The sequence below is a fragment of the Stenella coeruleoalba genome (assembly GCF_951394435.1).
Source record: "Stenella coeruleoalba genome assembly, chromosome: 12".
Taxonomy (NCBI): Eukaryota; Metazoa; Chordata; class Mammalia; order Artiodactyla; family Delphinidae; genus Stenella; species Stenella coeruleoalba.
Genome location: NC_137158.1, coordinates 83193428 through 83210449, shown reverse-complemented (window position 1 = coordinate 83210449; position 17022 = coordinate 83193428). Strand labels below are relative to the sequence as shown.

The following is a 17022-nucleotide window of genomic DNA, read 5'->3' as shown; positions in this document are numbered from 1 at the left end:
GAGAGAACTCTGTAAAAGGTGAAGTCCTAAAGAGCGCACATAAAGGGAGGGGAGGGAAACATGAGCTGGGTATAAAAGAACTCATAAAATGGAAAAGAAGAAATAAAATGGCTGATGGGGCAAGTGAGAGAAGGCAGCACCAAAGAACTGCAGCAGAGTTTAGAGCCAAGGAAAGGCCTGGTCCTCAGTCAGTCGGCAGGGGGGTGGCCCCCAGCAAACACCACGCACCCCGCATTCAACATTCAGGTGCCCGTACTCAAGAAGATACATTCATTTCCTAGAACAGACAGACCAGTGAGCACTCCCCCGCCCAATGCTTTTCCTTGGTTTACGTTTCAATTCTTTCACCATATGTAAATACCCAGTTTATAAAGAGATTCTGTGATTAGTATTACATTCCCAAAACTGTATCAGTGAAAATACGTACTTGTTAGGCTTTGGAAGTGCCCATCAAGACTGATACAAAAGGTCTACAGGTCTACTCCACTTGTCAGAGGCCTTAAATTCTCCTCCTTTTGCATAACCAAGAGGGTGTATTCGAAGGCAGGATTTCTCAACTTCAAAACTGACATTTTGGGTGGGTAATCTTTGTTTGGGGGGGCTGTCCTGTGCCCTGCGCATTGTAGTATGTTTGCCAGCATCCCTGGCCTGTTCCCACTAGATGACGGTAGTCCCTCCCAGTCAGGACAATCAGAACTGTTTCCAGACACTGCCACATGTCCCCAGGGGGCAAATCACCCCTGGCTGAAAACCACTGCTCTAAGGATAACAACGCTTGGGAGAGGGGCACACAAAAGATATGATTATCATTTTCATGTAACTAAACATTCAAACATGTAGAATAGAACTGGCGAGCAAACCAGGAGTACAAGTGAGAAAGGAAGACAGGCGTATAAGGATTCCTACCAGAAAAGTTTTCCAGCCTGTGCTTCTCCTCCCCGGATGTAATGGATTATTTCTTTGGTGAAATTCCATTCTTCTTCTAACAGATTCTTTAAACTATGAGATGCCTGAGGTAATTGCTGTAGCATTTGGATCCAGCTTCTCATGTAATCAAAATATACCTTAAAATACAAAAATGTAAAAGTAGATATTTGAGAATAGAATCAACAACCCACAATGTTCATCTCTGTTAACAGGAAAGCTATAAATCAGAAGGGCGAGTGGAAGAGGGACCACTGAGGCGTGAAGCTCTGAGAGAAGCGAGATTCTGCATCGCTGCTAACTGACGTCTAAAATAGCATTTTTCTTTAATTGTATAACTCAACTCCTCAGCAATTTAACACACTATTCACAATTGCTGCAAGTTACTAAGAAAATAACTACAATATTTGCACTGTATAGAAAAGTACGATCAAGTTAAAAAAATCAAAATAGCATACAGAAATTTTCATTATTAATATATTGTGAAGAACATTCCTTTAAGAGGTTGGGACCTTTATTTCTTTAATTACTTATTTTAACTTTAGATGGTATCTTACGTGTTAAAAGGAGGAAATGAGCACACTTCTCCCCACTATACCTTCCCAACATCCAGATTTTCGTGATATAGTTTTTCAAGGTTTATGACATATAGATTATGATCTATAACCAAAATACCCAATCTTTCTAAGGTGGGGTTTATGCCCACCACAAGTCCTCTACAACAGCTTTCCCAGTCCTAAATTCTTGACTTATCTGTCGCTTAGCAGGGTTTTACTATCCAGGAGATTTTCTCAAGACAGGTTTACAATTGTTATATTATGAAACATCACTGTTTGTGGATTCTTTTACTGAAAGGATAACTTGACTGGATATAAAATACTTAAGTTACACATTCTCTCCCTCAGAACCTTGAAGACATTACTCTACTGCCTTCTAACACAGTGTGTCCTGTTAGCATAAAGAAAACTGATGCCACTAATCGCCACTCTCCTGGCTCCCTGAAGGTGGCTTCCTTGCCCTGCTTAGATGTTTACAGGACCCTTTCTCTAGTCTTGGATTTCAATTATTTCACCAGGCTACATCTTAGGGTTCACTGAAATGAATATTTTCTGAGACCCAACAATAACTTTCAGTAGGCAAAAATCTGGGGTCTTTAAGAAAACTGCCAATTATCTTTGGATAATTCCGGGTCCTCCTCCATCCAGGCTGTGCAGCATGAATCTCCAGTCCTGGGTCCACTATGAATACAGCTGTGTGTGTGGAACCTGCAACTTGTGGGTCTATGACCATCTCATCCAAATGAAACAAGTCTTTTGTACAGCGGGCCCAGGACCTCCCTTTCCATTCCTGAATGCTCCTTCACCTCCTTGGCTTCCCTGAAACCTGGCTGTCCTGAGAGCTGCACTTCTCCCTGACAGCCCTCTCAAGGGACAACTATCTTACAGTATATCTCAAGGGTTGCAAACAGTCGGCATCCTCGTGCACCCCACTGCTACTTTCAAACCATCACTCTTACACAGTCTTACTTAAAAACAAAACAAAAGAAATACCCTACCCCTTTAAGACTGATGTCATCAGATAGACCATCGATGATGCCCCCTCTGCACACCATCACCTACTGATTTTCAACTACCCGTCAGTTGTCAGACTCCAGCCTGTGACTCAGTCTTCTCTCCATCCCAGGCTCAGCCACCAGCTGTGTGACTTAACATCAGGTGCACGACGCCCTGACACCATTTCAGTTCCGTTCCCCCATGGCCTCCAGTTCCAACCACCTTTTCTCCTCTCTGACAAGGTTTTGTTTCTGATCCTGCCAATACCAGAACCACTCAAAGCCCAATTCAAACACACTGATGTTAAAACCTCCTCTCCTCGCTCCAGTTTGCTTGCCCAACTCCCCCCTCTACACTGTTCTCTTCACTTTATCTGGAACTCCAGTCCACTGGTTCCTCTTCTTCCTCCAACTCACTCCTCTCTTCCCTGGGTCCCTGTCCTCCTTATTCAGCACTCCTGTCCGTACGCTCATGTCCCTGCCACCGTCCTACACCTTGCCATTCCTGGAATGCTCACACTGCCTTTTCCCACCTGCCTCTTCTCACCTGCCTGTCAAGACGAGCCCAGCTCCCTTCCCCGTCCGCACAGCCCAGCAGCTGAGGGCCACGAGTCACACGACGGGGGGAGTCGCTCTTCTACACAGTCACACTCACCAACCACACGGCACACATTTCTGGTAATACTTGTACCTCTGCTCAGCTCACTTTCCTTCTCTCTACAACCACAAGTTTGAAACTTCTCCATTTTCCTCAAACTGCCAAAACCCATCCTAACCCACTCTCAGCAGATGATCTCGTCTCTCTTCACAAAAAAACTTTAAGTCATTAGATATAAAAGCTCTCATCGTCATGAAACAAATAACAGAAACCTACATGCTGTTACCTACCATCCTTCCCTTTTTCACAGTAGAGGAGCTGTGCTTCCTGCTAAGCCCAGCACTTGTGTTTTGAGACCCATTTCCTCGTGATACCCGAGGAACCTGACACCATCAGTCTTCTCCTTTCTCTTATATATATACACGTATGAGATTTTCTTTCATCTCTTACCCTTAACAAAATCAATGCCAAAGGCTTTCCAATGGTCTCGGGTATCTTCCATTTAAAGAACTCTCACTGGACCTACCATCTTCACTATTCATCTTGCTGCACAAACTGGACAGCCAGCAATCACTCTCGATACCTCCCCCATATCCAATCCAACCCTGAGTCCTGCCAACTTCACTTCCTTCGCTTCTTTCGAATCCTCATGCTTTTTCCTAAATTTATGCTATTCCACTGCAATCCAGGGACTAGCGTGTGCACCACTAGACTAGTCTCTGCCTGGTCTTCTCCCATTGACTCTGGATCCCCCCAGGCTGTTCCTCTAACTGCAGCCACAGTGGTCCCTTCCCAAGGCTTTCCTGGGAAACTTCATTCCAAAGCTGCTTCCCTTATCCTGCATCATCACAGAAACTTTGCATCTGCTCCCTTCTCTGTCAGCAAAGTGTTCCTTTCAATCTCTCTCTCGCTCTTTTTTTTTTTTAACTAAAAAGTAAAGTGGCTTTAAAATATTTTTACAAATAATATCCAGAATGAACAAATGTTAATATTTGGTCATAATGGCTTTAGATATTTTTTCAAAGAAATAATACATCACAAAGTTAATTTCTCCTTGGGTTCTTTCTTCACTTCTCTCTTTCCTCCCTCCTCAGAGGTAACAATTATGCATTTAGTATGTCCCCTTCTGGTTTATATGTTTTTTTTTTAAATAATCTGTTATTACACAAATTACAAGATACAGTATTGTTTTATGTAAGCTTTCAAATTATTACTACATAAATTGGATTATAATACACACAGCAACTTTCAGATAAATTCCAATTGTCCCTTCCTGAGAGACTTGCCTCACCGCCACGTGAACTCAGACCTTACTGTGAGAGTCCATAAAGGACCCGTGTCTCTCCTTTGATGTTTTTCACCGTTGTAATGTTATGTCTGTACAATTATTTAACAGTCATTTTCCCCATCGTTCTTAAACTCCAAGAGGGCGTTTATGCTCCTTACCGAGCCTGCAGGACCCGGCACGATGCCTGCCTGGTACACAGCAGACACCCAATAACATCTCTAGAATGGAAAATTGAGTCTTCTCTGCTCCTTTGTCCTTTTTCTTCTATAGGAACACTAACTGTGCAAGTCTGAGCTCTCCCTTGTGTGTCTCCTACAACTCTCCATCTTGTTCATCATTTTCATATTTTCACTCCTTTTAAGTTCTTTTTATGTGATTTCCTTCAATCTGTCTATCACATATTCCTACATCACATACTATGTTTATTGTTTTGGTTGTTTCTAAAGGCCAGGGCCAGGGAAATGAGCTAAGAAAGCTCACAGCTTCCATCTGGTTTTGCTGGCTCAAACCGGTACTCACCAGTTACTTCCTCGGAAGCAACTGCATGCATAAGTTCCTCCGTGTTTCGAGTCAGAAGGATGATGCAGCACAGAGTAAAGACCCCTCAGTCACAGATATCCTGCATCGTAATTTGCTGATCACTGCTTCCCCTCGCCCTTTTAACCCATCTCTCACTCGGCGGTCTTCCCCGGCTTACAGGACAGGATACTGTTTGGCAGTATGTCCTCTATGGGGACATGCCCTGCTGCCTACTGACCATTCACACCCCAAGAGACCACAGCTCTCACTCGCCGTGGACGGGCCCTCCGCATCTAAAGGAGGGCAGGTGGAGCAGCAAACAAGGTGACCGCCTCTCCGAAGGCCACTCCTCCCTTCCTGACAAAAACACTGACTTTGTTTGGGCTCCACCAGTTTGCAAACGATGCCCCTGCACTAATCCATCTAGCACACTTCGGGGCACAATTTTAAAACTATCGATAATTTCTAGTTCTTCATCTGTGAAATTATGGAGATGAACTAAGGCACATGATGCCTCACACAGAAAACTGGCAGCAGAGTCAAAACTAAATCCTGAGCATTTCTAGCTCTAACCAGCTGAGGATTTCGGTACTTCCCTTAACTGAGCCTTCTGACATCTCACAGGCACACCAAGGGCTGGAGGTGGATGACCTGGAAGGCACAGCCTAATTCTCACCCTTCCTGCCTAATCTCACCCTTCCTGCCTCAGCGATTACGTGGTGAAAGGTGTGGCGTGCGCCTGTAGAGCCATCTAGGACAGTTTGGAAAGCAAAGCACATTTTGTCTTTTTAAACTTCTGGTTTAACCATCCACAGAGAGAAAAATTAATTTCCTTGCTGTTTTTTACCATTAACTCTTCAACGATAAAGACTTTTCTGACATAAGCAATATATACAGTATTTCAAAATGTAGCTACATTTTACACATTCTGGTCTTTTATGTATTCTCCCAAACGATTAGGAAATCATTTCAGACTCAAAATTATTTCTCGTAAGATGCCAAATATAAGTCCCTCCCCAGCCACACTCTTCTTTCTCCCCTTCTACTACAGAGGCTGAAAAGCTAAATCTTTGCATTCCCAGCCTCCATTACAGTGAAGGGGCCACACAAAGGTCTGGTCAGTAGGATGCAGGGGACATCTGTTGGGTGGGGCTTCCAGGAGAGCTTTCGCTGTTCTGGACTTAGCTGGCAAGGAGACTTTTCCCCTGTGCCTTTCTCTTTAGAAAGTGAGGGTGGTGTCTGGAGGTGCTGCAGCCATCCTGAGGCAGGACACAGTGAGATGTCAAGCAAGGGTGAAAGCATTCCAAAAACAATATGCCTACAAGCTTTGCTGTTTTCTGTATTATTTCATCAACCTGCCACATTAATCGTCTGTGCATATACCCTAATGACTCTAACATGGATTTACTATGTACTAACACTCTACCAAACCTTACAGAAGACAAAAGCACTTCATTCACAGCCCCTGGCTTGTGCAGCCTTCAGCCTAATTAGGGAAACCTGAGGACAGAGAGGTGGTACATCGCTAAGTATTAAATAGTGTGGTTATGATTAGAACCCTGTAAGAGTTCAGAGAAGGTATAGATAGATGCACATGAAAGGTGAAAAGTGTCAGACAAAACTTGAAAGTAAATCTTCAGTGGGCAGATAAGGAGGAGAGAAGACATCGTGAGCAGGAAGGAATAACCGGGGCAGAAGTACAGAGGCTAGAAGAGCACAGGGAAGCACGGCGCGTGTGAGAAGACACACAAGTCAGACATCTCTCCCCACTGTCCTGACCATCAGCATTTTGTGCAGATCCTCCTCGAAGGCGTCGATGTTGCAGTCGGTCTCCTCCAGGTGGTCCAGGACCTCGTGCAGCATGAACTGGTAGTACTGCTTCATCAGAAGGCCACCCTTCAGCACCTCCTTACACTCTCTCACCAGCTGCAAGACAACAGGCACAAGTTCGACCATTTCACACACTCTGACCAGATTATTTGTCGGTTTTCACACATTTTCCACGTAAATCCTCAAAAAGCTCGGGAAAGAGAAACTTGCCTCTGAAAACCCTAAAATATTTTCCAGTTTCTTTGTCAGTTCATTTCACATAAATATCTCAGTGATCTCAACTGAATAATTAAAACAAAACAAATCAGTGAAAACAAAAGTATTTAACAGTACAGCATGAATACACAAAGAAAAACATACAGGCAGAAAACTGATTTGCTAAAATACGTTGTTCTACAAGTAAATTTTTATAGAAAATAAATTCTACAGAAAAAGATCTATTTTTCTACTAGTTTACATTACAAGACAAGGGATACAAGAGAAAAACTTCCTCATGCGACTGGTCATTTTTAAGCAAAAACATAATAAAGATTCAAATATACTTACATACCACAGAGCCTGGTGGCCTTTGTAATAATTTAGCAAAGTTTACCTACCGTCATTTGTGGCTGTTACCATCAAAAAACTCAATCACAAAAACAAACAAACCTAAGATTAATCCGATAAAATTAAATGGAAGTCAAGGGGGGAGAAATGAAAGAAAACAAAAGGATGAGTGAAACCGCCACGTGTAGGCCCAGGAGGTACTGTGAGAAGGGAGGGAAGGTGCAATGAGAGGACCTTTACTGTCCTTCTACCAATAACACGCTGGTCACACGCCCTCGAATTCTAACCAGCAGGGACTGTGAGACAAGATCACAGTTGCACTAGTTTTAAGATACATTATCAAGACACGAAAGGATCCACGGTGCTGCTACAGGGAAAGTAAACTGGTACAAACTTTCTAGAATCTAAAAATGTATGACTCACTAGTTAATTTTTACGTTTTATACTCAAGCAATAATCAGAGATGCAGACTAAAACTTACATACAAATATATTTATCACAATATTATTCAAAACAACAATGGGGATTAAATAAGTTATGATGCACTTATATGGTAGAACACTAATGCAGCCACTTAAAATCTTATTTCTGAAAAAAATTTAAGGATGAAAACACATATTCTTTTCTTTTTTATTTTAAATTATATGTGCAGAAAGTATGTACATACAGAAAAATAAATGGATAGAAATACACCAAAATGTTACAGTGCTTATCTCTGAATGGCAGAATAATAGGATAACTTTCATTTTTATCTATCATTTTCCGTACTTTTCAAATTTTCTAAAATAAACATGGACTGCTTTTACAACAAGATCCCCTTCAAAATGTTTTTAAAATAATTACCCACAGTAAGAGAGTAACGGCTAGAGTTAAATCCATTAAAAAGTGTGAACATAAATTTCTGTTAAAGATGTCACTTAGGTGCTTACAACTCAATCTGAATGCATTAAAGCCAAAATTTCTATTTTATTTTTACTCTAGTAATGCTATCTTAATCTAAGTGTTGGTTTTTTACTTTGCAAAATGTTTTAACATAAATTACTGTTTAATCCTCACAACAGCCCCATTAGTAAAAGGTAAACTCCCCCTTGTTTCAGCAGCTTATGTTCCTGAAGTATGTATTTGTTTTGTGGGGAGGAGAGGTAAGCATTTTACCAAAACTTCCTAAATAACTGCTACAACATGTAGGACAAGTGAAAAGTGTGGCCCAAGTGGACAGAAGGAAAGTAACTAGAACCAAGATAGTGAGAAGGGAGTAGTGCGCCGGTGGACGCAGAGCTCGGCTGTGCTCGATAAGAACTGAAGCGACGACGGTGAGGTGCAGGACTCCACCTCCAGTTCCATCAGTCACCCGGCTCCACACCTAACTTAACCAACAGCGTCAAGTCCTCTTTCGTACCTCTCGCACCGCCCGTCCTTCAACTTGCACTCATCCCCTCTGCCCATCCTGTCATTCAGAGCCAAGGAGCTCCTGGCCCTTCAAACTCCACAGGGACGGACAAGCACAGTCCACACAAAACATAGTAACTTTTTCATCAAAATTTGAAATGGTTATTTTAGATAGTGAATGTCAATACGGTAATATCATAAGGCATAAATATAAACGCTCTTCAGCACACACTGTGGTAGATACAACTGCTTCTAGCCATTTCTCTGTTACCCTTGGAGTAGCAAACTCACTAGAAAATCCCGCCCCAAATTAATAATAATTAAGAAAGCAGAAGCTGTCATTGTGGCTTAAACCATACGGGTGCCTAAGCCAGCAAAATGGCCAAACACATCCCACCCCTGCGTACTGCAGGCATCTACCTGCTTACGTAACAACAACAACAAGAATTTAAGAATTTAAACTATCTCTTATGAGTGAATTTTAAGTTTCCAGTCCCCAAAGACTGATGCTAATAGGATATGGAGGGTCATATCAGCACCACACTTTCATAACCTTTTCGAATGAGGAAGTGGAAGATAGAGAGGTGGAATCATCATCTCATCTTTGAAGAATGCATGGAGAAAAGAACAATTAGGGGGAAAATCCTAAAAATAAAAATGCTGAGCCTGTAGGAAAATGTCATAAATGCTCAATATTTTTAAACAGTCTTTGAAACAAACCTGCTTAATACTCAAGAGAGATGGTTCTCCAGCAGGTCTCTGTTCCAACCTTAACTTGAGACATTCGTGTATGACATTCAGAAGGACTCGACAGAGGACCAGGAAGGCAGGTTCGAATGAGGGTAAGTCCATGGACTTCAGCTCATCCCACGAGACAGCGCTGCATTTCTGCTCCGAGGAAGGCGGCGTCCTGGACAGCTGCACGTAATCAGAACCCCACATGGGATCCGGAAATTCAGAAAACTGTAATACAAATTCAACAGAGCTGAAAAGAGCATCCAGGAGAACTTGCTACAGTTGTAGTTATAAACTAGGACTCTCTACAGTTTGCTGACAAACCTATAAAAATCGTAATTTTACAGGAAAAATAATCTTTAGAATAATTCACCATTTTCAACGAAGACCTAAAAAGCTCTAAAAGTATTAGAAAACCGTAACAAGAACTAAAATGAAATTGTAATATCTTTATCAAAAAAGTATAGTAGGAAAAGAACCAAGTTCACCTTTTTCATCATACATTTTGTTTATCATACCTAAAATAATCGGAGCATTTAGTTTTAAGGCTATACACAGTATTATCCACAACTACCTCTAGACTGACAAAACCAGAGAATTATTAAATTTGAGAAAAGATTACAAAACCAGGTAGCCAAACATAAAAACTAGTGGGTTTAACTTTTTGTCCACTTGTTCTCCTGACCTATACCAAAGGAGGCTGAAACAGAAAAATTCGTAAAATTAACCTGGCTGGTCCCACTCAAATATATGTTATTTGATGTTTTCTAGGAATCCTACTGTTGCTCACCCATTCATACAGTCGTCCCCATCAAACTCCTATGCTTTTCCTCATAAAACAGAAGATTTGGAGATTTCTCAGTGTTCTTAAACCTCTGGCAACATCATCCTGACCAATCATTCAAAGGTCTTGCCTTCTCCTTCTATTGAGAAAATTGAAGCCATCCAAAATCTCAACTTTTCTTCAATTTAAAACATCACCAATTTAGTTATTGTGCCTCCAAATGTCAGTCATATCTGTGCTCCCTGACATTTAGTGAACACTTAACTGGTCTCCCCAACTCACATTCTTTTATGTTCAACACATATTCTGGCATTTAAATTAATACATACTTTAGTTTCCCATAACAGGCAAGAATTTCTAAAATAGCTGCATAATTTGAAAAATGATTACTTGTGATAAATGTGGTCAGGGTTAAGACATGTCTGTTTAAAAGCTTTAGGCAGTATAAATGCTTGTTTCTTCTGGTGTGGAGAATGACATCAGATAAAATATTTATTTAGAGCTCTACAAAATTCAGCAAGCTTTCTAGGATAAAATTCTAAAGAATTCTTTCGGCATTCTCTGTAGTTCCAGCCTGTTGACCCATCTGCTTCAGGCTAACTGGGAAGGGACAATCCCTCCTTCTCAACAACTGCAAGACAACACCGCCTGGAGAAGCAGCAGCCTGGCAGGCCTACACAGCTGCTGAGGAAACACATTCCTGCTGGTGTTGCCTGGGGCGTCAAGCCCCATCCAGACAAAGAGGAACAGACATTAAAAAACTCCTGAGCGTGGAAGAGGGGATGGCAGTTTTAACCAGGGACACCAACGTGAAGAATCAGAAAAGCTGACAGTGACTGAATGTAGGACACAGGAGAGAACAACAAAAATACTCTAATGCAAGATCTCATTAAAGTCCTCTGGAAAAAAAAAAAAAGACCAAGATTTCTGAAATAAATTCCATAAAGGGAGTGAAAATAGAATGAATGCTGTCAAAGTCTGAATCAATAATTTAGAAATTAACTGCAGAAATGATCACTATAACCCAGAGCAAAAGAAAAAGGAATAGAAATTTTGAGTGAAAAGTAAGAGAAATGGAGGACAGATCTAGGAGCTATAACGTAAGAATAATAGGAGTTCTAGAAAGAACAAAAGGAAGAGGTGGAGGAGGGCTTTCTGCACAGTCAAGATATCACTAATATGTACAGAAGAAGGGAAAAAAACTCTTTGAACAGGGAAGAACCCAAAGTACAATTCATTTACCTTCTCTAAAAAACTACCTGAGGAAGAACAGGAGAGTCTGGTCAAATGAAAATTGGATCAGAATAAAGATCTCCAGGTAGAAAAAGAAAAATGCCCAAGGAAATGAGAAGCCATGAATCTCGAAGAACGTATACAGGCAGATATAACTCCATGATGATCACTTGGTTAAGGACTATAATTCAAGTTTTAGTAAGGAATACTGGAAACTGAAAAAAATAAAACAGCATACTGCGAGGAAAAACCTGGATCTTAAATGCCCAATTATTTAAATAGAACACAGGGAGAGAGGAAAGGGGTAATAAGGTGCAAGAATGGCCTATTTGTTATTCTTTCATTCCAGTGAGAAATATAGTATTAAATGCAGTATAAAATCCCTGAACAATCCAATCAAACTGAAAAGACTCGATAACGTAGGGACATTAATAAAAACTCAATGTAATTACAATCATAATCGCAATGGCATTTTGTGTGGGTTAATAAATTCATTAAATAAAGTTCAGGTGTAAGAAAGTAATGTACAAAAATAAAAACAGCCCAGAAACTTTTGAAAAGAAAGACTGTATGGGAAGAACTGCCCTACACAATGCCAAATCTTACTAATAAACCTACTGTATTTAAAACAGAAAGGTTCTGGCACAGTAATAAACAGAGCAACAGAACAGAGAAACATATCCAATTACCTATGACAATTCAGAATATAAAAAAGGCAGTTCAAGAAGTTGAAAAATAACAGATAATCCAATGAGTATTTTAGGGAATTAAATAAAGAATAGCTACATCCTTCCCTTACCCTACACACTTATGCCTCGCATTATTTTTTTTAATTAATTAATTTATTTTTTTTGGCTGCGTTGGGTCTTCGTTGCTGCGCGTGGGCTTTCTCTAGTTGTGGCGGGTGGGGGGCTACTCTTCGTTGCGGTGTGCAGCCTTCTCATTGTGGTGGCTTCTCTTGTTGCGAAGCATGGGCTCTAAGCATGTGGGCTTCAGTAGTTATGGCACGTGGGCTCAGCAGTTGTAGCTTGCGGGCTCTAGAGCGCAGGCTCAGTTGTTGTGGCGCATGGGCTTAGTTACTCCGCGGCATGTGGGATCTTCCCGGACCAGGACTCGAACCCGCGTCTCCTGCATCGGCAGGCAGATTCTTAACCACTGTGCCACCAGGGAATTCCAACCTCACATTATTAAAATTAATCATTTTTTAAATTATATGGCTATTTTAGAAATTTTTGCCTGTTATGAGCAACTAAACTACAGTCATCCCTCAACATCCATGGGGGATTAGTTTCAGGACCCCCTGCTGATACCAAAACCCCTTATATAAAACGGCACAGTATAGCCGGCCCTCATTATCTGTGGGGTCGCATCCACGGATTTCAATTTGTTCTGTGGTTGACTGAATCCACAAGTGAGGAGCAAGTGGATATGGAGGGTCGACTCTAAGTATTAATGTAAATACAAAACTATATGTTGAACCTATACATTTTGAAAAAGAGATTCCAAATGTTTTAGAACCTAAACACAGAGCTATACCTTAGGTTAAACCATATAAAATTACCATTTTAGTCAATCAAAAATGATCAAGTAGTGGCAATTTGACAGGTCAACATGACAAAAAGATTTCTGAAAAGACAGTGATGACAGTAGGATTTCAATTTCCCTTAGTTCCCCCAAAACGACAGAACAACTAAGACAACAAAATCAAAACTCCATGAGACACATTTACAATAAAACTAGGTGAAAGGTAACTTCATGAACCCCAAAATAGAAAGGGGGAGGGAAACAGTCCCTGGACCCATGTGATACCTCATACCCACACCCCACCCCCAACCAGTATCCCAGATCCCTATGAGCATTTGTGCAGGGGAAGCAGAGGGGATTAACGGAGTGTCTGATGGGGCTAAAGGGCCAAATTCCAAAATTACCAATGAATACTCAATAGAAAGCTCACTGCTTCTATTTGAGGGCTTCCTGACATTGGGGATGATTGTGGCACCGGTTCCTGAGTGAAGTCAATGGGTGGGCAATAAGGTCTGAAGGGGCTAAAGTGGTTTACACCCCCAAAACTCTTGAAAGTCTCAGCCAAAATTTCCTTCTAGGACAAAGCTCCACACCCAGAAGAAACTGCTGGGGTGAAATCCAACTGACCAGTAAAGGACAACAGAGGGAAAGGAAAGGGAAGGGCCAGAAAAAGGGGGAGAGGAACACAGCCAGGAGACCTCAAAAAATAAGAGATGTATTACTTATCAATTCAGAAGAGAGAGCTTAAAGCATAAACCTAAATGCTTTCCTAACTCTCTCTTTTCTTAAAGTTGATAAAAACAAATATCATGTTTAAAAATGAACAAGAAAAAAGGATTGTGTTAGAATCCAATACATGGTTATTTTAAGGAAATAACCGTGAGAGAGAATAAGCGAGAGAATTGAGAGAGAATAAGGAGCTGAATAACCCTACAGACAATGAACGCTTGCCAGAGACATGCCCACTAAGCAGGTGATACAGGGACCTGATTCTCAAAGTATGCCAGAAGACATCTTAAAAATCTCAGAAAATATAAAAGAACGACACAAATTTGAATTAGAAACACTCACAAACCAAGTGAAAGAACTCAGAAAATAATTCTTCAAAAATTGTACATCATTTCAAAAATAAAAAGCTAGATGGAACACAAGAGCAAATAAAAAGAGATAATGCCTTCACAGAAATACGAGGGAGAAAATGTTACTTAAAAAAAGGAAAAGATTTGAAATGAAGTGAAAGAGAAGATAGGCAAAGTAGATCCAGAATACATACAGTAGTGGTTCCCAGAGAAGAAAACCAAACCAATGAAACAGAAAAAATTAAAACATGAAGACATTTCACTTGAATCAAAAAAAATAAAAACAAAACAAAACCCTGAAACTATACGTTGAAAGGACATCATATATTCAAAAATATCAATGTGGAAAAACCAGCACCAAGTAAAACTAGTGGAATTTCAAGAAAGACAATCTTTTAGGTATCCAGCTTATAAGTAAATTAATTAAATAAATAAACCAAGGTTCTTTTAAGTGGAAACAAAAAAACTATATTGTCATCAGACTTTGCAATCTCAATGCTTCATGGCAAAAGACAATGAATAACATATACTAAATTTATTCGGGGAAAAAAATATAAGCCAAATATATTATGGCCAGCCAAACAGACTTTCAGGTATACATGTTGCAACTGTTAGGAAAATCCAAGAACTCATGAAACATAGTTTTCATGAGCCCTTACTGAGGAATCTGCTAGGGAACTAGTGTCACCCCACCACAATGACTCAAGGGACTCTGATATGAGATCTAAAAAGGAGCCTTAAAACAAAAGACCAAAACTATGTATCCAAATCTAAATCTCTACCTATCCACCCACCCACCCATCCACCACCCACCCATCCACCATCCACCCACCCACCACCACCCACCCACCCTCCACCACCCACCCATCCACCACCCACCCACCCACCACCACCCACCCACCCACCACCCACCCACCCACCACCACCCACCCACCCTCCACCACCCACCCTCCACCACCCACCCACCCTCCACCACCCACCCATCCACCACCCACCCACCCACCACCACCCACCCACCCTCCACCACCCACCCACCCACCACCACCCACCCACCCTCCACCACCCACCCTCCACCACCCACCCACCCTCCACCACCCACCACCCACCCACCCTCCACCACCCACCCACCCATCCACCATCCACCCACCCTCCACCACCCACCCACCCTCCACCACCCACCACCCACCCACCCTCCACCATCCACCCACCCATCCACCATCCACCCACCCTCCACCATCCACCCACCCATCCACCACCCACCCACCCTCCACCACCCACCCACCCTCCACCACCCACCACCCACCCACCCTCCACCATCCACCCACCCATCCACCACCCACCCGTCCACCATCCACCCACCCACCCTCCACCACCCACCCTCCACCACCCACCCACCCTCCACCATCCACCCACCCACACACTACTGCAGAACTAAGACTAGGTTAAGTGATAACTGTAAGGGAGAAAGTACTGTCAATAATGGTTACATGACCTAACAAGGTAGATATACCACAATTATCAAAATCTGGGGAGGAAGTGGAGGGCATATGAAATGTCGTAGCATTTCACTGGAAATAAAAGAAAATTACTTCAAATGAGAACCTGGGTTAAAAAAAGAAAAGGATAATTATAATATACCTCACAGTTGGGAACCAACAAATAACAACCAAAAAATGGGGGGGTGGGAGAGACACTAAGTGCATTACATAAAGACAATGAAACAATGATAACCTTAAGGGGTAAAAATAAGCCTGTCATATATTAAAAATAAATAAGGAAAGAAGATTGCATACACAAGCTTTATATTAAAAACATGTTAGAATAAAACAATTTTTTTAAAGCTTAACTATCCGTACCAGAGAAACCAGGCTTCTTTAAAAATATATTATTCCGCGCTTCCCTGGTGGCACAGTGGTTGAGAGTCTGCCTGCTGGTGCAGGGGACACGGGTTCGTGCCCTGGTCCGGGAAGATCCCACATGCCGCGGAGTGGCTGGGCCCGTGAGCCATGGCCGCTGAGCCTGCCCGTCCGGGGCCTGTGCTCCGCAACAGGAGAGGCCACAGCAGTGAGAGGCCCGTGTACCGCAAAAAAAAATAATTAATTAAAAAATAAAATAAAAAATATATATATTATTCCACAGATTTTTCTCTTAAAACCAAGTATTTTACATAATTTTTGCAAAAATTAAAAAGCAACATCTAAAAATAAAAAATTAAACTTAAAAAATCTATGAGTGGATAAACAAAATGCATGGTATTTCCATACAATGTAATATTATTCAGCCACAAAAAGGAATGAAGCACTAATACATATGATAATAAAGATGAACCTTGAATACATTATGCTAAATGAAAGAAGCCAGTCACAAAAGACCACATGTATGATTCCATTTATATGAAATGTCCAGAATAGGCAAATACAAAGAAACAGAAAGTAGATAAGCAGTTGCTTAGGGCTGAAGGTGATAGAGGGATTGTGGAGGTGACAGCTAAAGGGTACAGGGCTTATTTTAGGGGTTATGAAAATGTTCTAGAATTAGACACCAGCAATGGTTGCACAACCCTGAATATAGTGTAAAAACTTCTGAACCGAACACTTTAAAAATCATGAATTTCATGGTATGTGAATTGTCTCATAAAGCTGTTATTTCAAATATACAACAACAAAAAAGAAGAGGATCTAACTGTATGTCTAATTAGTGGCATAACCATGAGAAGAATCATTCGAGTGTCTTTAAAACACTGTAATTCGGGCTTCCCTGGTGGCGCAGTGGTTGAGAGTCCGCCTGCCGATGCAGGGGACACGGGTTCGTGCCCCGGTCCGGGAAGATCCCACGCGCCGCGGAGCAGCTGGGCCCGTGAGCCATGGCCGCTGAGCCTGCACGTCCGGAGCCTGTGCTCTGCAATGGGAGAGGCCACAGCAGTGAGAGGCCCGTGTACCGCAAAAAACAAAAACAAAAACAAAAACACTGTAATTTGATGTTATATCCCTAAAGGGTTGTGCCACCTTAAGGATGAGGAAA

At 41.7% G+C, this 17022-nt stretch overlaps 1 protein-coding gene across 7 annotated transcripts in view; it reads right to left on the bottom strand.

The window, feature by feature from the left end:
* The window catches only part of MAP3K4 (mitogen-activated protein kinase kinase kinase 4), a 110901-nt gene that overhangs the window by 33928 nt on the left and 59951 nt on the right, over nucleotides 1–17022 (bottom strand). For all 7 annotated transcript variants that reach the window (XM_079939069.1, XM_079939072.1, XM_079939071.1 and 4 more), the window contains 3 exons: nucleotides 9367–9609; nucleotides 6661–6807; nucleotides 907–1064 (listed from right to left, as the gene is read on the bottom strand). In XM_079939069.1, coding sequence (XP_079795195.1) covers nucleotides 907–1064; nucleotides 6661–6807; nucleotides 9367–9609 — 548 coding nt within the window. The remainder of the gene's footprint in view (nucleotides 1–906; nucleotides 1065–6660; nucleotides 6808–9366; nucleotides 9610–17022) is intronic.